Source organism: Cyprinodon tularosa, unplaced genomic scaffold (assembly GCF_016077235.1).
Source record: "Cyprinodon tularosa strain WSP-4 unplaced genomic scaffold, ASM1607723v1 ctg636, whole genome shotgun sequence".
NCBI lineage: Eukaryota > Metazoa > Chordata > Actinopteri > Cyprinodontiformes > Cyprinodontidae > Cyprinodon > Cyprinodon tularosa.
Window position 1 is genome coordinate 1,172,141 of NW_024039381.1, and position 25,735 is coordinate 1,197,875.

Sequence of the window (25,735 nt, forward strand, 5' to 3'; positions counted from 1 at the left end):
GATTTGATCATTTGTTCTGAAATGTTTTTGACTTGTATTTTACTCAATATCTATTTTTTTTCTCTTTTCTATTTCCCAAGATTTTTCTCATTATCTCCAGAGCAGTGTAAAGGTTAATAAAGCCCATAATCTGGGACTGCAGAGTCCCTGGTAGCTCATTTCAGTCTGAAGGGCTTGCAATATTCTGCAGAGAGGGCATTTTTTATTTGTTTGTTCGTGTGTTCACTGGAAAAGCTCGGGGTTAATAAGCACATAGTTTTATTGGTCCTGGTTATATCTTCATAAAACAAAAGGTTAAATGTGGGTTAAAACCAGAGCGAGCTGGATTTGGAAGAAGTTTGAAAGTCTTCCTGTTTTAAGGAAAGGAGCAGCGCAGGAGGAAAGACTATAGGTGTGACTGAGGCAACAGGAAAAAGTCCCTCACTTGGCACGCCGATTTGAATCGCAGCCAAGTAGAGCATGTAGTAAACAGTCATTTTAACTGCGAAGCACTGCAGAGCATTTGAAACGTGTCCAAGCACAAGCATGCTGCATGGGCCTGATGTCAGAAACTGTACAGCCATGGGGATTCTGGAAATTGGCAGGGACTCACTATGGACCGGAGGGGCTGGAATGTAAACAAAGATTGTGTAAAGGTTGAAGTTAGCTATCTTTCGGGGAGTGAGACTTTTATTTAGGCTTTCCCCTAAGCTTAAAGGAAATGATAAGAAATGACCAGACTGTAAAAACATATTTTGTCAACATCCCTCTGGAAGTGACACCAAAGATGTTTTAGTCAGATTCAGTTCAGGACTGTGGCCAAACCATTACAGGACATTCTTAGTGTGAAACCACTTGATTTGAATGAGTGCTTGGCAACAGTATGGTATTGAAAAAACATTATCTCTTTCAGACACTTGAAGGTTTGGACCAAAACTGACTGATAACTTCAAACGGTTATGATTTCATCTAACTTGGCAAAATGTCCAGTCATCTGAAGCCTGATGTTGGTAACCCACCAACATGATGTTGCCAGCACCATATCTCCCTGTGTGTAGGCTGTTTCATTGAAGCGGTTGTGGTTATTGTGCCATCAGAAGTTTTTTAATTTTATCTAGAAGTACATGTTGGGGTTCATTTAAACATGTCACAATCTTCGGGATTAGGGCAGGATAATTAATTGCGCTTTCAAAATAATTAAAGTTTTTGCAGTTTGTAAATCTCAGAGGGACTCGGTTTTTGCTTTCACCCAATTTAACCAGAGTAAAATACTAACCTTCTCACTCCAGGCCTTTAGGGGGAGGTGGCTTAAAACGGGGGAAAAAGAGAAAAGAAGGTTCATGCATCCCAGCCAATAAATAAACATTTATCCAGAAAACAGTAAAGTCCTGCTAGGTTGGACACCAGACAAGAGAGCATTCAAGGTAATGAAAATAATGAATGCCAAACATTAAATGGAAATCACACAGTGCCAATCTGCATGTGTTCTCTTAAAGAAAATCCTTCAATATTTCAAAGCTAGCCTTTTGAAAACGGGGGAGACTGTTGATACGTTTAGAGAAAACCAGAACTACCCCGAAATGTCTGCAGTTTTTCCAATGCAGGTTTTATTACTTACCAATTTCTATCTTTTCGATGAGTTTCAGGCATGCAGAAGATCTTCCATATTCTCTGCAAGTATGAATCTTTTAAATCTTGTGGCTGACTGGTGCCACAAACAATATGGTATCCAGGCATCACTGCCTGGAACCACAAAGCCCATTCTGTAGCCGGTAACCCTGGTTGATGGGTTGTATGAAGGAGAGGCACCTATTAGTTATTTTGAAAAACAGATAAAGACTGCAAAAAGGTACACTGATTCCCCTTCTTTATAAGAAACCTAAGTTTAAAGGTGTGGAAATCTTTTTGAAATGCTTCATAATAGTCTCACTTTGTTTTGACATTGCAAAAACCTTAAAAGGAAATGCATACTTTTTAAATCCATGTCTTTCTGCAAGAAAAAAAGCTTGTTTTCATCATCTTTTCAAGCCATGAGTTTTATCCAGTAAGTGTTGCCTCGTTTCTTTGTGCAAACACAGATATAGATGAGAAGGAGACAGTTCAAATTATCGATAAACAAAGCCCTAAGTGACATCCCCCTCATACAAAGACCCAGCGGTAGCCATTCAGGGGAACAAAAGCTGTACTTCTTTGCGCTTTTACTTTCATATTCTTCTGAAAAGGTGGCGAGTGTTGAAAGCTTTCTTGCTTGAAGGAATCAATTAAGAAATAGGTCAAAGATAGATAAAGCTACTTAGCAGCACATTTTCAAGGTCTGAGCTGCTCTTTGTCCGTATATGAAGAAAAGCTGGAAAATAGATATGCATGTTTTGAAATGCGGCTGTAATAGTCTGAGGAGTCAATAGGTCGCACAGGCTTCGAAGCAGGGCACCTTTTTCATATCGTTAAAGCTTTGGCTTGTGGCTTAATCAATAATTGGCATATTTGGCCCCGGTGCCATCACTATGTCTCCTCTGTCCTGTCTCTTTGATAATAACCAACCTTTTACGATTGTGTGGACATAGCAGGAAGTCTGGGCTGTTTAACTGCTAATGGCATGGATTCAAATAGTCTCTCCTTTTTTTTTTTTTTTTTACACTAGTAGGAGCTGATAAGAGAGCCTTCTGTCTTAAGATATTCCACCATGTCAACAAGAAGGCTTAGGTTCTTATAGAGTTTGTTAGATTGAGACATATTGTAGATGCAATTAAACATGCAGGCTAAGAAATATCCACAGTGACAAGCATGGATGTTTGCAGTGAATAAGATCCATCATGTCTAAAGGACATGTAAACACAGTGAAAGTTATGGTGCCGTTGTGCAAACAGGATTGGGCTTGCTTACAAACATGGATGCAGTGTGTACGTTTCAAACTCTTCTACAAGTCAGATGCATAAATGTTTAAACAGGAAGATGGATTCTTCTGCTGGTTAGAAAAGAAAAACCCAGCGGCTGCTCCAGGTCAGATTCCTGTGTGTCTACATATTGACTGGAGCTCCCTCTCTGGTGAGCCCCATGGATTGCTATCTGCCCTGCAGAGGCAGGGTGGGCCAGATCTGTTTTTGAAGTCATTGCTGTAAACCAAAAGACCCACCTGCCTGTCTATCCATCACTCAGATTAGGGGAAAAAATAACCTATCCTGTAGCAGACTCACCATGGTTAGGTCCACCTGATATTAACCCCTTTATAAACTTTTTCTAACCATTGTTTGTTCTGTCGGAACCATTTAAAAACCCTCTGAAACTTCTGCCACTGTTATCTTTGCCTCCATCTGTCTGCCTTCAGACAAACTTTATCACGGCATCTGTGGTGGCGCTTAATAAATACTTTCAGCTACACACAGTCTCATTAGATGAATATCTGGATCAGATGCTTTCCATCCATTTAGGGGAAGGACAGGCTTGCGACATCTACTTTTTATATATAAAGTCATTTCATTTTGTCAAATGTGGCAGAAACCCTCTCATCAAGTAACTGTTACTGTGTGTGGTATCACACATCACTGCGTGATCTGAAATTGGTGTTACACCCACTTCCCCTCCTTCTATGTCTGTTGAGCCTCGCCTCGCTCAGTTTGGGCATCCAACACTGGGTTCCTTCTCATTAGATCTGTGGTTAGAAACATACATCAGACTTTCAGAGTTCTGGGAAAACCTGCTTTTTTTTTCTTTCTGATTCCAGAGCAAATAGCAGTAGCAGTCAGGACTGGAGTGTACATAATCATTTGGTAGTGCTTATTCTGGTTCAGGGTCTCGTGATCATCACCCTCCACATTTATTAGCACATCTAATAAAGAGGCATATATTTTAGGGAGGAACCTAAGAGGAAATGCAGCTGTTATTAGTAGCATAATCATTCTGGGTTTTTTTTCAAAGTATACAATCTTTAATTTCTACCTCCAATGGATGAATGTGCGGACATTCATCCATTGGAGATAAAAAAATATATATTATTTTTTCAAAATTTCTTCTTTAAAATAGATGTGTTAAATTATAGTTTACATTTGAATTTGACCTCAATCTTTTAAGAACAACATGTAGAAATTGGAAGGTTTAATTCTCTTCAAGATCTGTGAAGGACTGACTAACAAGGCCACTCACACAAGGCAAATATGCGCTGATTGTTATAACTAAGGTGACAGAAGCAAGAAAACAGCTGCTCACCCAAAGTTGGGCATATATACAATAATAGAATGGTTTAAAAACAAAAAACAGGAACTATAAAAACACACAAGGCTGCCTGCAAATATCCGATTATCGTCTGTATTAAGCAGGATGGTTAATAAGGTCAAAACTAAAAATAATGCTTGCTATTGCTAAACTTATTTCGTATGATATAAAGCTTCTGCAGAAAAGTAGAATTTGCTTTAGTGGTTTTCACTCACCTTTACTTAAAGTGTCATTAAAACTGTAGCGCTAGTGTATATATGCAGACACTGTGTATGGCTTAGACACATCAATAGGCCAAAAATGCTTTTAAATGTTGTTTCTCGTTGAAAGCTGTACACAAAATCTAAAACACTAACTCTTTATTTTTGTTTTGTTTAAGAATGGGATTTTTTAGGAGTTTGTTAAGCGCTTTTAACTGAATTTTGGTCCCTCCCACGTAGTGTATTCAGGCATCTATAATTTTAATGAACCAGAACGTTGATTTTGCACTTTAACTTGAGTGAGCTAAACCTCGTTCTGAAATTTTCAAAGACATCTGAATTGTTAATCCAGCTGTACTTAGATTCAATTCGGCTCATTTATATAGCACCAATTCAAAACATATAATCTGCAGACACTTTACAGAGACAATTCAACCAGATCATACAGTCAGATAGATGCAAAGATTTCTACCTAAGGAAAACCAGTTAATTTCATTGACTCTTCAGTAATCCCTCACACCAAACATGCATGCAGCGATAGTGGAGAGGAAAACTCCCTTTTAACAAAGAAACCTCCAGCCAAACCAGGCTCTGTGTGAGCTGCCATCTGCCGAGGCCGCCTGGGGTTCAAGGAGACAGAAGCAGACATACAAGAGAAGCACTGATCTATAAATACATTCTATGTTGGTAAAGGTAAGGCTAAACTAGCTCCTGAAGTGGTTTTGTCTAGGATAATACCAGTCAAGCAGACAATCTGAGCCAGATTTCCTGACAAAGGGATGAAGGGTGCACATAGAGTAAGTCACAGTGAAAGCTTATCATCGATAACCGACTTTGATGAGAAAAAGAGAGAACATAAAGTTTGGGTGTAGGGGCTTCTTTGTGAAAAAGGCAGATAAAAAGGGTAAGAAAAAAAACCTGACATGTAATAAGTGAACCACTACGATAGCAGAATCCTCATACAGACATTCCTATGTGGCTTATCTTAACATAAAGTTTTAACTTCAGCTAACAGCAGCTGTTCCCTCCAGAACAAAGTGTTTAAAGTCACCACAACAAGAAGCTAAAACAGCCTTGTTTGACTCTGGAAATAAAAACCCCACAGAGGGAAGTCAACACTAAAATCTCAGACCCTTAGGTTCTCCTTAGAAAAAACAGGTGTCACTAATAACATCACGCTTTCTAAAGAAAAAGGTGTTTTAACACCATATTTTTCTTAACTTAGGTTTTCTAATTTAATGTATCTTTCCAGTTTATTTTTAATCTAATTAAAGTGAAAGGGAAGCTGTGAAACCTTTTGCAAACCACACAACATAAATCTGCTCATTATCAACCTAAGGGGGTTGTTGCCAAAGGCTATTTATGAATGTGTTGGTATGGTTTAGCTGTTGTGATATCATCGGCATATTCCAGTATGTGGTTTTATTCAAAAGCTCCAGCCATTGCATCAGTTTCACTCTTGCTTTTCTCATCTTTCTTGCTTATCCTCTCTGTCATTTTTGTGGGTAAACGTGTGAGTCGCTGATAACGCGGCATCAGTTAAGTAAGTCGCGGCGGCATCTGCTGGTGTTGACAAAGCTGCCAGCTCTTCTTCCTCGTTCGATGTACTTTAATTCACAGGGTCAGGTGGTCACTTGTGATTATGATGTCTTTGATCCTGCTTGTCGATAAAGCAATATGCAGTGCCCCTGAAGTCTACCGGATCTGTTTTTTCTCTTAATTGTGCTGGTAGGGGGATGGGAGTCAGGTAGGGGTTCAGAGAAAATGAAGATAGATTCTTTAAAATGGCGGTTTTATGGTGGCCTGTTAATATAGATTAAAATGTGTATCTGCCTCATCTATCTAGTTGTTTTACACCTTAATATAAAATAAATCCTAGCTAAATATTTTAACAGCCTTAATTCCCTCTTATAGATTAAATCAATAAATTTCCAAACCTTTACCTCGTTCATATTGCAGGTTAATTTAAAACAGAGAGATTAATTCTTATTCTAAGTGATACTTATAAAGCCTATAAAGCCTGTAAGCAAAAGTAATCAAGACCAGAAGCAGAAGCAAACATTTTTCACAGTGATTTACTTTCAATATTTTATTTTACTTTTCAGATATGAACACTGAAAAAAGAGCCAAACGTGCCTATTTATAAAAAATAAACCAAGTGACCATGAAAATAGGCGGTTCAACGGCAGTCAAACCCTGCGTCATCCTTCATATAGATTCAACTCTGTAGGTATTTACATAGGAGCTTGACTTGTAAGGGTGTAGCTGGATGTAATGAGCCGAGGAGTGGCAGTGTCATCTAGTATGTCATCCCCTTGTATGCAACCATTCCCCATTCGTCTGTCTTCGAGGCCTGCAAATTACCACGAGGCACCTGCGCACTCAGAATGAATTTGAATTTGGTCTTAATGTGTTTGTTCTTTTTGAGTGTAGCATTTCACATATTAAACAACTTGCATGTAAGATATAAACTCAATCTGATCCATTGAATTAGTGAAACAAATGAAGTTACTGGAATATACTTAAATGTACAGAAACGCTCACATCCTGCTTGTGGATCTAAACATCTGTATTAAGCCGAAGACCGATTTAGCTTTTCTCCCTTTTAATGAGTCAGTGCTTTTCAAGTCCACTTATACCTGTCGGCTGACATTCTTAAACCTTTTCAGCTTGTGACGTTTAACATATTTTTCATTCATTTATGGAGATTGCTTTCTATGTAACTCGGATAAATGTTAAGTTCAGTTTTAATCGCTTTAGAAGCAAAGCGTGCAAGGAGCCAGCTGTTTGAGAAATATTGAAATGTGCGGTTACGAATGTTCCCATTTATCTTTATATTCTATAGGCTGACATTGGCTGCTTTCAAAACACAAAGCAACCACCACATACAGTTGGAGCGTTTTGTCACAGTTCTGCTTTGATTGTTAGATTAGTCGGTGATTGCCTGAAAAATGTGTGGCGAAACTTTAGCCCCAAACGATGAGGGAAAGAGGGGGGAAGGGACAGCTTTAGGATGTTTTTTTAACTTTTTTTATGTTATTTTCGTGCAAAGGGAACTATAGACCTTCTAATATTTTACTGAACTATAAGTTTTTTCACTTCATCATTTATTGCTATGCTTAGAAAGATGAACGACGATGCTTAGTGGTGTTTGAATCAATAGTCAAAGATCTAATTCGAATATCAACAAGTTATTTTAAATGTTTGGTTTCTTCTGAGCAGAATTTCTAAAATTGATCCACCTAAAAACAAGATTTTTTTTTATTACTTATTTTCTATTTAGGTCATTGTTTTATTTAGTTAGTTATTTATTAAGTTGCAGCTTGTATTTGTGGAAATACTTAGTAATTTTTTGCTAAGAAAAAAAAGCCTTCTTATGATTTTAATTTGCATGGCAGATCTTTTTTTGTTTTTTGTTTTTTTGTTTTTTTTACAGATTAACAAAAACAGTTGGTCCGAGCGAAACATTTTCTAACATCATATCTGGATTAAAAAACGTTGACTGCTTCATTGAAAATGAAAATGTCAGTTTAACTGCTACAGAAAAAGGCCTTTCCTTGTTTGGGCAGAATGGCGGAAACACTCGTCCATACATGATTAAGCAAAGGACATTGGTAACAAAGAGCCAACTTCATATCTTCCTCATTCATTTACATTTATTTATGTGAAACACCTGTCTCTTTATCATAAGGAGAAGCTCACGGATGAAGTATTTTGCCCTGGGTCAAAAAGCTTTCCATGTGAGAGATGTTTGAAAAGTGAAGCGATCCTGCCTGACCAGTTGTGGTTGCTCCGTACATTAATGACAGTTGCAAAGGGGCTCTAACCTGGAACAATGCGCTGTTTGAATATGGCCGATCATGTGTTCACATGTCCCCCTTCTACCCATCCCCCCTGCTCCTGTTCCTCCACTGTCAGAATGTGCATTTTAGCTCCTCAATAGGAGACACCCCACCTATCATCATTAACATCTGCTTTTTTTTTTCTTTTTTTTTTACATCACCAGTTAGCTGACTTAATCTGATTTAGTCACGCCTAAACACAACCTATGGCGACAGCAGCATTTTTCCCATTCCACTCAGGCGGGGCCATATGTAGAAAACATGTTCATACTAGGCTCTTTCTTAAGAACTTGATTAATATGATATTATGAAACTGCTCTGCATGCGTTCGGGGGGGAGAAAGGTGATTAGATCTCAGCATTGTCCACATTTTAAAGGTTTCCATTGGGGTTAGAGAATGAGCGGATGGTGAAAACACACCCAGAGGTTATCACCTTGCACTTAAAGAATTGGATACGGCAGCTTCTGTTGTTTTCAGCAGTCAGTCGGTAAACGAAGCTTAAAAAATAAGCTGTTCAACCATTAAAACCTTTTAGCTACTGGAAAACTACTCCTATGTATTTACCTTAAAAACAACAGTATTTAGGTCAGACTTGTAAATGAACAATGAGAAGCCTAAACAGACTCATGACTGTGTATGTTGGCCTTTATGTGAGGCAATCAGCAGGTGTAAGGGAGCATGTAGGTGATACCGGGGTCTTCTCTCAGCTTTGGTTTTCAGTTGCAGGGCTCCATTGTGTGCTACGTGACACTAGTGCCAGCACAACTGACAGCCATTTGCATTAATGGCTGAGTGACCCTCCCCCAAACTCTCACGCACACAATCTAACACACACACATACGTTTTGTTACCTACCTCTGCTGCCTTTGAGGCCGTAAAGGCTGCTCTTTGGTTACTGATTGTTTGCACTATAAGGCCTGTTTATAATTTATCTGCAGACGTTCAGTCGCTGACCTACATACAACCTGGAACTATCAGACAACAGACACCAAATGATTATTTATCAGAAGTTGTGAAATCTAAAGTCTGGCTGGATTAACTTTGCCCTGTCATCATAACACATATCTGCTGTAGGGGGTAATTTTGAGTTGATCTATTTAACTTCTCACCAGATCATATGATTTAGAGTCTTTATCTGTGTTTTTCTGAAGTTTTCTAAAGCGCAGAACTTATTTTCTGTTTTGTTTTTCTCTTTACTCCCTGTTCTCGAGGATTTCATCAAGGTGTGTGAACCCTGCGTTACCAGTTGGCCCAGTTTCATGTCGTTTATCTAGTTTCTTATTGTTTATCTGACAAGTTGAACCTAAAAGCAGGGGGTGGGTGGGGTTGGGGTGTCCCAGCTCTCTTACAACAGAGACATGAAAAACGTATAGCGGCCACACCCACGTAAGCCTGATAAAAGTCATTTTGTTGGGTGGTAGCAGCCGTGCTGAAGGCAAGGTGGGGGGTGAGGGGGGTCACGAGTGTAATGTACACAAGGATTATATACATGGGACTGAGAGAGGGAAGGAGACAAAGAGAGAAAAGCTGATAGGAGACATAGGACAAATAGAGACACAACAAGGAGTGAAAAAAGAAAGCCGATAGAGAGAGGTCAATAAAGACGGATATATAGCGCGTAGGACTAACAAAGCTGAACAGCGAGGGGCGTGGTGCGATAGAGGTGCTGCCCGGTTGAAAAAAATCCCTATTGGCTGCTTTTTGTGTTACATTTTACATATACAGTTACGACATCGACGACAACAGCCAACTTTGTTCTGCTCAGTCCACAACGATCCCACTTCCGCAGCTCCTCTACAAACGGCCTTTTGACCACTTTATATCGACTCTTACAGTGGCAGGGCTCTAAATAGACTGCCTGATTTATATTTCCTAATAATGATCCTTCTTTTAACCTGTCACTGGGTGCAGCCTTTCATCCCTTTCAAAGTTCTGCATTAGTTTATTCCAATCTGGACTGGCAGCCGCCCTCCCTACCCTGATAGATTCATATGAAGGTCGGGGGTGGGGGGATGAAAGGCCATCAGAGTTCTCTTTAAGATGTTATGGTAATTTTGAATCTAACAAAATATTTCCAGTATCTTTAGATGAGAAATAGTCCCACAGCATCACCAATTCTCTGCTGTGCTTCACAGTGGGCATGTGGTGTTTTTCCACTAAGCTGTCCCAGCTGTCGCCTCCAGACCCATCTGGAGCCTCTAATTAGCTGCCATTCCAATTGAAGTCCTGATACAGTTTAGCAAACTATAAATGTTTGTGTTTGTAATTTTTTTTTTTTTGCATACCTTCCAAAGTCTTTTTGCCTTAGATATTAAAGAGCCTAATATGTATCTCTTAAGGTCTTCAGCAGAGATTTATGGGAATTGTGTTTATTTCCTTTTGCGTCTTGCTCTCCTAATAGAGAGACAAACCTGAGCCGTCATCCAGCTCTGTGTAATATTATATCTGACCCTGATTAAACAAACTCATGGAATACTAATTAGAGGCTCCCTGACAATATTAAATTGCCCCAAATGTCAGATGAGGCCATAAAATGATGCTGCAATAGAAAGGTATTAATTTCAAGGCCTTCATATCTTTACTAGGAGAGCCAACATTTTCCTCCTTTCCTTGTAGGTGATCTCTCTGTTGAACTGTTTATTCACGTATCTGATCATTTTCTATAGCAGCTTCCTTCTGTGAAGGGCTGCTGGAGCGCTTCCCCTGCTGTCACAGTATTGGTTGTAATATTTTTGGACTGTCATGTGATGCTGGTAACCTCAACAACACAATGGCGCCCCACACTGGGTCTTGCACACGCATTTTATAATTACTGTTTTTGCTCAACGACTCCTGTCATTTCTCATATAAAGAACACCAGTTTAAAAGCTCTAGATAAAGTGTGTCAGCATCTGATGTAATGTGGATCTCTGCAGCTAAAGACCCACTTTCTATAGAGGTTATGGAGAAAAAAAAAGACAAAACTAGAGGCATTTGGATGGAGTGCACTCTGCCCAAGCCTGTTAACCCTGACTGAGACCTGAAACTTGATATGCTTGAGTAAGAATGCTAGTGAGCGTTAGCACGATTCACTCTTTGCAAAATGAAGCAGCCTTAATGGGTGGCCGAGGAACCAGCCCCGCTGATCAACACGCTGCTTGTCAGATAGTTTCAAAATCACTGCGGACAACAGTAGTCACATGGGAATCACACCTTTTACTGTTAACAATAACTGGCTTGTTTTCAGGCTCACGGTCCCTAGAATATTTAAGATGTTTGTATTTCTTATCCTGTGTCACTACATCCTGTGGATTAGAGGGAGTGGGCTCCAACAAAACCCCAGAGCAAATATTTATTGGTGTGATTAAGAGAGAGAGAGAGAAGAGGGAAAGGTAACAAATGTAGTAACATGGGGGATGGGAGCTCATTTCTAAGATTTATGGCCCGGCACTTCACAAAATGACTGCATCCTGTAATTAAAACACACCCCCCCCCCCCCCCCCCCACCCCCCCAAACACACACATACAAACACACAGGCTTGTACATTAGGTGGGCTCCCACCCGCCCCCACCGCCACGTCCACTTTAACCCACCTCACAGCCCCCGTTCCTCTTGACCACTAGATAAAAAGAACCTACGGACGCCTGGCGTCACTAATGAGGGCTGAACGTGACTTTCAGGGGCAAACCTAGTGGTAGGAAACCACGACTGTCGCCGTCGGATGACAGTCGTTTCATTTTCATTCTCTCTGAGAAAGTCATTTTAGAAAATGTCAAGTAATTGTCTTTGCAGGACAGACAAACTCATTTTCCTTGGATAAATTAGGAGGAAGTTGAGGCACATGGAGGCTGGTTAATGTTTTTTGCATAAGTAAATCAATTGATTTAGTGTAATTTAGAGCTTAATTGGGTTGAATTTGATTTTTCTTTGCATTTGTCAATCAAACTAACAGCCTTTGCATTATTTACCTTTGATCTATTGTTAATAACTAAATCTGAAAGGTAGAAACAACCGATTTTTCTAAGTCACTGATGTTTTCCATTTGTTTATTCTCAATCAAATGTTGTCCACTCTCTACATGCCTCCTGATGACCTACTTTAAAGTAAAATCCAACAAGAGCTATTCTACTATCATGCAAAACAGATTAAAGCTTTTGTCCTTTTCGCCTGTTTGTGTCGGCGCCGAGCTGAGGTGAGTGATTTCCTGAAGTGATATCAAACGCTCTCGGTTGGAAAGTGCATCATGAGGCTTCGCAGTGGCTTTGCTGCTCGCTGTGGGTTGTGCTGATGCCTGTCTAGTAATAATATGCTCAGGTTTTATTTTCTGTGGTTTTGTACGGTGGTGCTCAGTTGCACATTGTGTTTTCACAACCGGTTATTTTCAATACAACATTATGAAACTGTGTGACCTTGCTCAGACACTCGCGTGATATTGTTGGTGCTAATTACCCGGTGCAGAGCGTCGCTAAAATCTTGACTGAAGCCTGAGGATAGTCACACTTTTGCATGTTTAGTGTTTTCCTTGAGTTTGAGCGCGATGGATTGAATGAACTCTAACATGATATTTCACTATCATTGCAAATGGAAAAAAACAACCACAGGCTCAATGGGCCCACTGTACTTCCCCCAGTGTGGGCGCCTCACTTTTACTGCTCACTTTCGTTGAACTTTCCGGAGCCCAGGGCCCCGCCGGCAGCTGGACCCACATCAGGTTCTCATCAACTAACACTGGTCCACAGCATTTCTTAATTTTTCTATCTCAAACCCAATCCCATTTTATATTCCAAATTTATCTTATTCTTATTTTGATATCTTTTTTGAAATGCATTTATCCTCATTTTTACCAATCTAACAACGGTTTTACTTTGGACTACTGAACTCATGCAAAAGTGCATAAGGTAATAGCTGCCACAGAACCAAAGTAGGGATAAAAAAAGTCACATTTTAGAGCTAAGATCTGAGTTCATAAGGTAGCTTATGGACTTCAAACCTGTCTCCCAACGATTAAAAAAAAAAACTCTAAGACTAAAATTCCGGTTGCACTCAAGTGAAGCATTTCTATTTCTGCTCCAGTTCTGACAGACCGTGTTATTGTTATGCTCACTGGTGTCTCCACTGTGATCACTCCAAACACCTCAATCATCAAAATGCTTTATCCAACTGCATTATGCTATTGGAGCAATCAGCCAGTTCAGTTGCACTTTGGTTACTCACAACACGTTAGCTGACGTGTGAATGGAAAGGAGGTCAAACTGCAGTCTTCATTACGGTAATAGATATGCTGCATTTGAAATATATCACAAATATATATTTCTTCACTTATGTTCAAAAACATCTACAGTTCTCTATTTTCTCTGTTTGTTACTCTTTCTGAGCAGATAGTTCATATATTTTTTATAGATTTGAATCAACAGAACGATTCATAATCTAGGATTTGAGAGATGGACAGTCCTCCAGATGCTACCTGTACAACCACAGTGCCATCGTCTGTAAACAGCATTGCCTTTTAGTTTTAGTTGCTGCGGCTTCTTTGTATTTTTGTTTCAATAAAAGAGTTTTTAAATGTGTTGACTCCTTTGCAAAAAACTATTAAAAGACTGGCAGAGATTTAATTGTATTTCAATATTTGTATTTCTTCTGCCTCTACAATTCCTCGATAGGTTCCCTTAAATAATGTTCTCTCGTCATAAAAGCATGACTCTGATGGTCAAAGTAAAAGAGCTGGAAATAGATTATGTGATAGTAGGACACTCTGTTCTCTGTAATCTAATGTTTTATGACTTTTGACATAAAAAAGTCCAAGCTGTTGCTTGATCGTGTCTCTCCTCTCTGTTTCCACAGCTTTACGAGCTGGATGGAGACCCCAAAAGGAAAGAGTTTCTGGACGACCTCTTCAGTTTCATGCAAAAAAGAGGTACGTAGCTTACAGCGTATACAGTTCAACGGTATGGCATGTGCCACGCACAGCCTCTGATTATTATATAGAGAGGATGATCACCCTCCCTTGTCTCTCTCTGATGTATAACTCAGCAACGTCTTGTCGTCTTTCACATGGCTGGGTGTGGTCTTCATTCACTTCAGAGACGATTGTTTCAACTAGTCGTAACTGTATGAAGCCAAAGAAAATGGTGGCTAGCTTATCCAATTCTGAGCACTACTTAAATGCCTCCACCTTCTTTGTTTTGACAGTTTACCTTCTTGTTTCTGTGTCTTTTGTTGTGTTGGGTATTTAAAATCTAACCAGCCGTTTGGTAATGCTCTGCAGAGGCTCTGCTGGTGTCACAGGTGGGCTCAGGGCTGGTGTTATCACATGGAGGGGGGGTGGGGGGTACATACAGCTGACATGGGAGACAAAAGACATGTGGTCACAACTGAACAACCAGAACAAGCTATTTACAGTTTCACCCACTGCTGGTGGGTGGGTCTGCCAAGTCTGCTCTTGGAATCTGTGAGCGCCATCTGTAGGCCTCACCGATAACTGAGACCTTATTTCTGATATATATATATATATATATATATATATATATATATATATATATATATATATATATATATATATATATATATATATATATATATATATATACATTATTTTTGGGGGGGAAGAAAAGAAATTATGTTCCAAAGTAGTTGTTTCTTTTGTCTTTGATCAAATGAAATTTTTTGACTTTTGTTCTCTACGGGTAGATTCTAAAGTTATTTTATTGATATAGTTGGTCTGTTTTTAGTGACGCATGTGAGATGTTTTTATTTTCTTACACCATAAATACCACCATGAATCCAGGACATTTTCTTTATATACTATTATTTTCAACTAGTGTCACATATAGACATGCTACATGTAGACATTCATTACTTGCAAGTAAAACGGGTCCAAATGGCCAATTTTTTTCTTCTACATGAAGCTGAGAAAGTTATCTTAACGCAGTGACAGAAAAATCAGAGGAAGGTTAATAATGGAAGCAGTTTTGATTGCTATGAGTGAAGTTTTTTTATACTTTTATAGTTGAGTAAATGTAGCAGGCCTACATCAATGAGAAGAGGCATGTCTTTATCACCTATATAAGGCTGTGTCCCTTTTTAAAGCCCTTGCCTTTCAATGCAGGACAAATGAAGAATGCTGATTGGTCAGTTGCTGACTGGCCTCTAGAATTGAATGACAGGTGGCATCACGTCAATTAAAGGAATAGTACACCCAAAACATGATTAGCCTTCATTTTCTACTCACCCCCATGCTGAACAACACCCTGGAGTACTTTTTTGATATCTCAAATGCATCTGGAGATCTGGGAGGCTTCTTGCTGTCTGCTGACATTCAAATAATGGAGGTCTATGGTGCCCGAGACAGAAAGGTCCATAAAAGTCCACAAAAAACGTGCCAATATTCCTCCATACTGCTCGTCCAATGTATTCCAAGTGTCCTGAGTGGGTAGCATCCAGAATTTACTCGAAACGAAGTCATTTAGAATGTTTTTAGAGCATAAACAGTAGTGTATAGGATTTCCTGAAAGCGCGAACATGCGCGATCACGACGCTACGGAAGCCGGCAGACCAAACCAGATGAAAGTGCGCATTCAGCGTCTGCTCTTCCAATAATGCAAGCGTAGAAGAAGAAATGTGCCGTTTACCTGTGCAAAGAAAGAAACAACGAAAGAAAAATGTCTGAGGACTTCAGTGTTGAGGAAGAGCAGGAGTTCTTTGCCGAGCTGAATGCGCTGGTTTGGTCTGCCGGCTTCCGTAGCGTCGTGATCGCGCATGTGCGCGCTTTCAGAAAATCCTATACACTACTGTTTATGCTCTAAAAACATTCTAAATGACTTCGTTTCGAGTAAATTCTGGATGCTACCCACTCAGGAAACTTGGAATACATTGGACGAGCAGTATGGAGGAATATTGAAACGTTTTTTGTGGACTTTTATGGACCTTTCTGCCTCGGGCGCTGGGCACCTCCATTATTTGAATGTCAGCAGACAGCAAGAAGCCTCCCAGATCTCCAGATGCATTTGAGATATCAAAAAAGTACTCCAGAGTGTTGTTCAGCATGGGGGTGAGTAGAAAATGAAGGCTAATCATGTTTTGGGTGTACTATTCCTTTAAGCAAGGCAAATGCTGCTAGATGTAGGCCAGCATATTACAGGTCCGCTAGAAATTGTAAGGCCAAGATGGTTCTGTGGTCCAAAACCAAGGTTAGGGTATCCTATGCTGATGTCACAGTTGGTCATGAGGGAGGACGCTGTCAGGGAAAAGTTTGAAGAGAAAATCAGGTGATATTTCAACCTTGCCTTAGAGTTTAGACAGCAAGGATGGAGACGAGGATGTGTCCAGAAGAAGCTGGATATCAGGGATTTGTTGGTGATTCTCCATCGTTCTTACACAAACTGGAAATTACAAGAATTTGATATAAAAATGTTCCAGTTTTTAAAAAGTATGTAAATTATTTTCATTTCCAAACTTACTCCCCGCTGCTTAAGGCCCATCCATCCATCCATCCATCCATCCATCCATCCATCCATCCATCCATCCATCCATCCATCCATCCATCCATCCATCCATCCATCCATCCATCCATCCATCCATCCAGTATAACAAACCTGTACCCCAGAGAACCAACTGATATCCTTTCTGTTAGAGGACGGCCTGTATGTTTTCGTACTGGAACTAACGGCCATTGTTCTGATCCTATTCAGGTAAAAGTGGTTATTGCTTAGGTTTTAAAAAGATGCAGGTGATTTGGCATTACAACATCAATATATTTCCCACATTGGTGTTTAACAGAATTTCTAAAATTCATCAATTTTAGCCTGTTTCTGTTTTTGCAATGTTTTAATCAGTTGACCTTTCTCCCCTCATGTTTGTTTGTATTGAACCAGGAACACCCGTGAATCGCATTCCCATCATGGCCAAACAGGTCCTGGATCTGTACATGCTCTACAAGCTGGTGACAGAGAAGGGCGGCTTGGTGGAGGTCATCAACAAGAAACTGTGGAGGGAGATTACCAAGGGACTTAACCTGCCTACCTCAATCACCAGTGCAGCCTTCACTCTTCGCACACAGTCAGTACACATGGGACACAGTTTACCTTCCTCTGCTTTTTTTTTCTTTTTTTTTTTTGTTTGGATTCACCCTTCTAGCGATAACCGACATAGCTAAGTGAACATGATTCAACTTTTTTCATGATCTAACTCTGCATTACCTGTCAAAGCTTAAATCCTTTAATCCCTGTTCTGTTGACTGCTTCACAGTCCTGCAGATGATGGTGATCTAATGTCAACAGCCACTTTGTTTTTCAAATTAACTGCTTCTTAGAAGTCATTTCTAACTATTGGATGTCCTTGAGGATATTAAAATGAGATGAGATCAGATCTCATCCTAACCTCCAGGAAAAATGCTAATGCCCATTTTGGCACATTTTGTCACATTAAATGTATTTCTCTTGGTCAGTTTGGCTGAACTGAACTTCAGAAAATCTATTAGACGTTTTTTATTTATTTTAGGTCATTTTTTTTACTCTAAAGTTCTACTCCTCATGGTTTACTCCACCATTATAAAACCACTGTTTACACGTCCCTTTACTTTCAGATACATGAAGTACCTGTACCCATATGAATGTGATAAAAGAGGTCTGAGCAACCCCAATGAGCTCCAGGCAGCCATCGACAGCAATCGACGAGAAGGCAGACGGCAGAGCTTCGGCAGCTCCCTTTTCACATACTCCCCCAACGGGACCCCCACCATGCTATCCTCCCCAAAAGTCTCTACGCCTAGCATGAGCTTGACAGTGGGCACCAACGGAGCATCGTTGGCCCCCATGCAGAAGATTAAGAAAGGTAGGAGCTATTTTTAATAGTAGGTGACGTAAGCAAATGAATGATGCATTTGTTTTCCTTAAGAAACAGAAACACTGATAAAGATTGAGTCAAGCTCTTTACACAAATTCTTAGACATCTAGTTTATGTAATTATTATCTTTTTTGAATCGGCTATGAGGTCTGTTATAAATATTACAGCATATAATATTTAGATGGATATGACTTTACCTGACACCACTTCACTCTTGCACCAGAAGAGGAGGGAGGCCAGCCGCTGCCGGGGGTCGGTATCCCTCGTCTGCCAGTGGGTCCCATACCTGGTCACTCAGTGGCCGCCGTGCAGGCAGCGGCAGCCCAGGCAGCGATGGCAGCTCAGGTGGCAGCTCTGGAGCAGCTGAGGGACAAACTGGAGGCAGGTGAGCCCCCTGAGAAGAAGATGGCCCTGCCTGCAGAGGAGCACCACCGGCTGCTGCAAAGAGCTCTGCAACACAACCTGCTGGCCATGACTGCTCAGATACCTATGAACATCCGCATAAACAATCAAGGTACCCAACCCAACAGGCAGACATTTTGTTAAGGTTTCCTGGAGCTGGATAATATAAAACATTTGGTTAATCAGATGGATCTGTGCATATATATATAGAGGAAGTATTTTTCTTTCAGGTCAGGTTAATGATTACCAACATGGTTTCTATTGTCTTAATGTCAGAGTAATAAAGAGAGAAAGATTTATTTTTATGCATTCTGACTCTCCCTTAAATGGTTTGTGATGACGTCATGATTTTCTAAGCTTTTTATTAATAATATATGAGTACTGTACAAGTCTGCTTCCCCCTTGGATTGGACAAACATAATTAGCATGAGAATGTCCAATAATCTCACCATTCAGGATGAAAATCGGTTCTGAGTCCCAGAAATATCTGAAATATTAGAATCCAGCAAAGAATAAAAGCAGAAGACCTTGTAAAAGGACTGACTTAAACTAGTATGATAGCGCAGTTACAGTGCAACCAGTCCTGTATCAGCGTGGGCTAAAAAGTTAACTAGAAGCAACATTAGCTGCTTTTACAAAATACTTCAAGGTGAGGTTATATCACCTTTTACCTGTTGGTAGTGGTTTGCCATAAGGACTGTTTTAACATTTGGAGAGAAAACAGGAAGCTTGCAAGGCTGAGAAAATCACCTCAAGTGTTCTGTACGGGGCAGCAGCAACATGTCTGAGTTGTTTTGCTGCAGGAGGACTTTGCTTTCCAAAAACATGGAAGTATAAGGAGTAGAAATAATAAAGGGTCATCTTTAGACATGAGAATTACTTTATTTAGAAAGCACATTTAAAAAAAAAGCAAGCTTAGCTAACATGTTTTACAAAAATAAGTTACATCAGCCATACATTGAAGAAACTTATATGCACAGCTGAAAATATTGACCAAGTTCACGATTCTATTTAACCCCATAAGCCCAGAGGGTTTTAGGAGCAAATTCCGCCTGAAATTACAGAATCGAATTAAAGCAAGTGCAGCTCCCAAACTATACATTAGAAATACAATTGTTTGTATTTGTATGACAGAAAAGCATTAAAGAATATATTTCAAGTGGAACCACTTTTGTAAATATAGCTATTCCTGATTTATAGGTGAATAAATAAAGAAAAAAGAAAAATATTTATCACAAAATAAACACTGCAGAACACCATGAAACCCCATTTGAAACTGGATGAACCCTCAGACATTGTATATGCACATCTTGACTATAACTTAAGCAAATTTGAACTGAATAAGTTGAAGCATGTGATGTGGTCAAAGTGTGAGAAAGGCACTTTTTCACCCATATATGGGAATCTGGCTAAAAAATATGCTGATTTACATTATTGGAGATCTTCTGCATAACCCTTTGCTCCTAAGATACAGTTGTTGTTTCATTGAAATTTTCCATTGAACACACAATAATATCATCAAGCTGAATAGAAAATACGATGAATTGCATAATTTTTGTCACCAAACGGGGATATTTTATTTAAAAAAAAAAGAATTAGAAATCCAAAACTGTGCAACAATGTAAAAATCAAATAGAATCCGAAGCTTTTGTCAAAAAATTTGCAAAATAATTATTACACGTCCCCATCATCAGTCACAGGTGTAGTGGGACAAACCTGGTTTGCAGTTTTTCAAGGCTATAAAACAAAAAGTATTTTTGAAAAAAATTATTTTGAAATATAAACACCATGTGACTGTGTTTTGGCCATTTCTATAAATAGATCAACATGAGCAGATGTCAGATGGGCTCAAGAAGTTAAATAAAGTATTCAGATGGGTTTGTATTGGATGTTCCATGTAGCCATAGATATTTTTAAATTTACCTATTTGGTTAAAAAACAGTGGATGTAACAACCGTGCTGTTAAATGTCTCGCATGGAAAGACACTTTTATGAAAAATAAATTTCCCCCCAACATGGGTGCATAATTTATAAGTGTGTGGTGTTGCTGTTGGGTAACTTGCATTAACATACTTTAAATGTAAAATTGCTGAAGCACTGCAGACATAAATACACACACTGGAATGCAGCGTACCTGTTTCTTTTACTCTGCTACTGTAACACACCTTTGTTTTCCATTCTCTTTTTTGTTTATGATCTCTGGATTCCACCCATCTTCCCTCTTTGCAACAGTTACCATCTCAATACATTCTTCTCTTCTCATCTCACCACAAACCGCAGCACCCAGCAGTAGGGAAAGAGCTAACAGCAGGCCTGTATGTTGACCTGTTTAGCTTATAGGAGCAGCATGCATGCATACATGCTGTACATGTGTGTGTTTATCTTTGTTGGGGATTGTCTTTTGCAAGCGGCGTCTTTGATCTTATAGCGAAGGTTTGACTCGGTTTCTGACTATCTGATGGAACACGCAAACTGTTTCTAAGTATGCGATAAAACTGGCGACTTCAGAGAAACGTTCTTATGGAGATTTCTTTTTTATAAAACAGATCACACAAAAGGTGTTTTTGCCAAGTTAGATAAATGGACACTTTATGTTTTGGAAATTTTAAACCCTGTTTGGGGATGAAGAAAAAAAAATGCAAACAAAAGAATTAACCTATTGTCTTCCTGACAGATGGCAGGCAAGAGTCTGCTCTGAACCTCACCACAAACGGCACAAACAGCATCAGCATGTCAGTGGAGCTCAATGGAGTGGTGTACACTGGTGAGTACCTCTTTGATGTAGTACAGGATGTACAGCTCATCACTTCCTTCCTTTTTGATTACTTTGCCTCTTAATTTGATTTTCATTCAGGAGAAATTTCTACACTGTTTCCTCTCTGCATGCTTTTAACTTCAAGATATTTTGGATAGATATACAATAAAATCTTCATGGGTTTAAAAAAATTCAGCTCAGTGGATCAACCTTGTTCCCTTTTTTCTTCGGTTCATTTAAAAACAGGACGTTATTATTCTGTGTATATTAACAATTAGTTTTATCAGTTTGAAAAGAAAAGTGTTCCAAGTCACAGACAAGGCATCAAAATGACTGCACCCTTTTTCTTTGCATGAAAATAAGGTCTAGTACTCTTGATGCAAATGTGTACCATCCTGCAAATATTTCCACCAAAGTTTTTATCTGAAGCTTAAAAAAACGATTCAGCGACCTCACAGCTTTATTATCCTTATCTTTTCAATTCAATTCAGTCCATTTCTTCATCTTCAACATATTTAGTTTGGAGGTTTGCTTGTTACAGTATCAGACATATTCTTTAAATTAACATTTAAATTAGCCGTATTTTTGTAATATTTTAACATAGATTTGATTTTTGGCATAAAAATATTGTTTAAAGGTGAGATGGACTAATCAGGCCAATATTAATTACCAATTTTCTTCAGCCTCTGGCCAATCAGGTCTGATATTGCTCACAATGATCTCAAGACGCTTGAGCTTTGGATATATTGTTTGAAAATAAAGTTGCCTTTATCCTTTTAATGATTCATTTATTTAAAAAAAACTTTATTTTAAGTTCTAATGTTTGCCCCTTTGAAAATTCAAAAATTCAAAATTCATTTTTGTACAGTTTCATTTGGACTTGTAATGAAAAAACAAGAGATGGCCATGGCTCAGAGATGGCATTTGTTGAGCTTATTTGAACTATTTAACAAATGTTCTTCTCTGTGATGCAATGCTATATAAGCAAATATTAACACTTCTTTATCTTTCCTTCATTTAAGTCTTATTTTAAATATAAAACAAAGTTGTATTTGAACATATATGTACTTCAGCTTTCACACAGCGTTAGAAATGCTGGTAAGCTGTCTTTTGCTAACCTAACTTCCCCTGAGCGACACCACTGAACACACCTCATCATGACGCTGCGTTTATCAGCAGTTATTGTTTATCCTGCTGATTATAACCCTGCAGTGTCAATCCATGTCAATTAAAAAAAAAATGAGGTTATTCTGCTTATTATGTGTCCCCGTTTCCAGCATATGTTGCTAAACTCAACTTAGAGGTTTAAAAAAAAATGCTAGACATCCCATCTCTAAGTGTGTTTTCTTCAGTAAGTCCTTAAAATTCACTCTTCCGCTAAGTCTTGCTCAGGACTGGATTGAAATTGATGTTCTGTGGATTCTAACAGTGATCGATGGTTCCGTTTTTGTCCTTTTCCTGTCTAGGTGTTCTTTTTGCTCAGGCAGCAGCAGGGTCAGCTTCGTCCAGTGCGTCTGTGTCATCCCTCTCCAACAAGCCCGTCAGCAGTCGTATTGCTCCACAGCAGCAGCAGCAGCAGCAGCAGCAGCAAAACACACCTACCTCAGCTTCCAACACCCCACTGTCTTAACAAACCCCTCCTAATTTTTTTTTTTTTTTATTGTTATTACCACGCTAAGAAAAGCCAAAAAGCAACCTCATTTTCTACATCATCTATGCCAAAAAGAAAAGAGAAGAACCATCATCAGTACAGAAAGACAAACTGAAACTCAACTCACTTGAAGTACACTATCTCAGGTTTTCTCTCACAAACTCACCTCTTTTGTTCTTCATCGCCAAAAGGATTTTGAAACGAAATAATCCCAACTGAGAGCCAGTATATGCTAAACTTGTGCACAACCTGTGAATTATTTATTTCTGCATAAATGTACAGATTACTGGAGAACAACAGAGAAGGTAATAACTAGGAAGGCTAAAGCATTGTTTACACACACAAACACAGCTACTGACTGACAATGACATTATATCTTCTAGAGGAGAGATTTTGTTTTATTATTTTAACTTTTCATTGTCATTAGTATCATTATTGTTATTCTCTTTGTTGTGTTTTATTGTTTTAATCTTTAACGATCTTCTCATTGCAGGAAAAGTAATCTATATATTTAGAATTCTATGAAAAAAGAAGTATGAATATCCTCTATTTTTAATCAGAGAAGCTTTCAAAGGTATGTTTTTTTTTTTGTTGTTTGTTTTTTTCCTTCAGGGCATAAATATATGGTGTGGCTGTGACCTCATTCTGTTGTAAAACCAGATAACCTTATTAACGTGGCAGCCCTGTGGGAGGACGAGGCTAGTGCAGGCCTGCATTCTGGTTCTTATCGTTGCCACACAGTCTTAAGTGAAACTGAAGAACATGCAGGGATCTTTTAATCACCTGGAGGACTTTTGGTGCATTATCAATCCCAGCCAGACCCGAGGTGGCACACATCTGCACGTAGCTGTTTTTTTTTCCTTTTTGTGTGCTCGTTCTTCCAGAGACCGCTGTGGCTGGTTTGTATCTCAGATCTGCTCCTGCATGTTGACATGTGGCCAGTATGAGACTCGTATACGTCGTAAATACGTAGTCCTCAGAATGGCTCTCTGGAGCACAAGGGTACATTGTGCAGTTGGTATAAATTAACGAAAAAACACAAGTTTAGGTTCATTCGTCAAGATAACACACGTTATGATTTTTCTCAGGTGTCTCTTTGCTTTGTATGATTTTTTTATTTACGGCAACTGTCTTCAATTACACTGGACAGAGTAATGCTTTCTACCCTTTCCCCTCTTCTTTCTGACTTTGCCTTCTTGTGGAGAGACACTTTAGGTCAGTTTCATGCATGATTTGTAGACAAAGATCCTTCAATCATAAATTAAGCAATTTTCCGTCTTTGACTTGCTCAATCCTTGTTATTCATGGGGGAGAAACTCACACGGACAATCAGGTGTCAGGAGACACACCCTGAGCCTTAGGAGAAACCAGACAGGCGTTTTCTGCTCATCTTTAACGAGCTTTCATAAAGTTGATCACAGATGCTTTTATGTTTATTTCCGTTCTGCTTTTTGTTCTGCACGTCACAGTGCTTCTTCTGATCCAAGTGCTTCTTATCCGGCGCTGTGAGCGAGATGCAGCGGTTACAGCAGTGGCTGTTTTGGAATCCTCCAACTGTGCAGCTGTTCCTTGACCGGCCCCTCTCTGCTGGCTCTATGTTGCTTGTGTCTTATCACTGTTGCAAACTCTGCTGGATTTATGACAGAAGAGGCACTGGTTGGTAGTAAGTAGTGTCTCTGCATCTTGAAGTAGTTCAGTTAGTTACTCCTCTGCACAGTTGGCTAAAGATTGTTACTCAGCTCCTCAGGGCCACATCTGTACCAAGCGTCCTGCTCCCCTCCTGACGTTGGGGAGTAAATCAGGCTTTGTATGCGGGTTCCGATCTGAGGCCTTAACACAGCGTGGGGTGACCGGAGAGTGAGCAGTACCTCCACCTAATCACTTTTTACTGTTCAGTCAAATATCACCAGATGGCTTTCAGGGCTTTGATTTCTCTACCCGCCTCTCTGTGGGACATCACCACCAGCTGCTAAACAAACACTGGTCACTTTTCAAAAGCAACTCAATAAGAAATCTAAGTTAACAAAAAAGATTAAAATCCCCTAATCCTGCTGTAGTTCAAAAAGTAGCATGGTTTTAACAAGAAGTTTTGTCACAATCAGTTCGTTTAAGATGGTAAAGACACACAAAATCTGTAAAAAAAAAAAAAAAAACATATGTTTAGACAATCTTTAGGGGCTTTTCATAAAAATTTAGAATCTTTTTATTTTTAAATAGGGATCATATTTGAACAAGATGGGTCCAAAATAAAAATTAAAAACCAAGGCAGCTGGAAGTTTGTCAGAATGTAAACCTCAATGCATAACACAATGTCCACTAAATCCAAAAGGAGTTGGAGCACAAAGTTTGAGTTTATGAGATAATTATTTGAGGTTAGGGAAGGAAAAGCACTCTGATTGCAAACTAGTACCGTAGAAAAGAATGGAACAGCTGATGAGCCTCTTCTTCTGCATAGTCACCATGCAGGCTGCTTTAAATGAAGAAAACAATAAATATGGCAGCATAAAGTTGGATTTTAAAATTTTCTGCTCCAGTGTTGCCCTGCATTGTTACCCTGATGCCCAACGGAGTCCAAACAACATATTTAATAGAGTACTTTTAAATTGTAAGCCATGCAGGGATTATGCCAGTCTCACTTTTTACTGGATAATCACTCCCTGTGTGATTTGTAAATTCCTTATTGTAGCTTGCAAAACATTGTCTGAATAAAACCGTCCGCCACTCAGACTCCCAACAGTCTGTCTACATTTCATTTCACAAAAACCACAAGCTCTTGTTGTTAATTATTTATATTGGAGCACATCTAAATCCCATGGACACAGGAGGTTGTGGATTATTAAATATCATGCTCCTTAACAAGCTAATTAACCTGAAAT

The 25,735-nt window shown here is 39.2% G+C and overlaps 1 protein-coding gene across 1 annotated transcript in view; it reads left to right on the plus strand.

Annotated features, from left to right (window-relative positions):
• arid3a (AT rich interactive domain 3A (BRIGHT-like)) overlaps nt 1-22,973 on the plus strand; it is a 57,323-nt gene extending 34,350 nt beyond the window's left edge. Inside the window, exons 4-9 of the mRNA XM_038308398.1 lie at nt 14,053-14,125; nt 17,082-17,265; nt 17,792-18,039; nt 18,275-18,565; nt 21,128-21,217; nt 22,675-22,973. Coding sequence (XP_038164326.1) covers nt 14,053-14,125; nt 17,082-17,265; nt 17,792-18,039; nt 18,275-18,565; nt 21,128-21,217; nt 22,675-22,838 — 1,050 coding nt within the window. The 3' untranslated portion in view covers nt 22,839-22,973. The remainder of the gene's footprint in view (nt 1-14,052; nt 14,126-17,081; nt 17,266-17,791; nt 18,040-18,274; nt 18,566-21,127; nt 21,218-22,674) is intronic.
• The last annotated feature ends 2,762 nt before the right edge of the window (nt 22,974-25,735 follow it).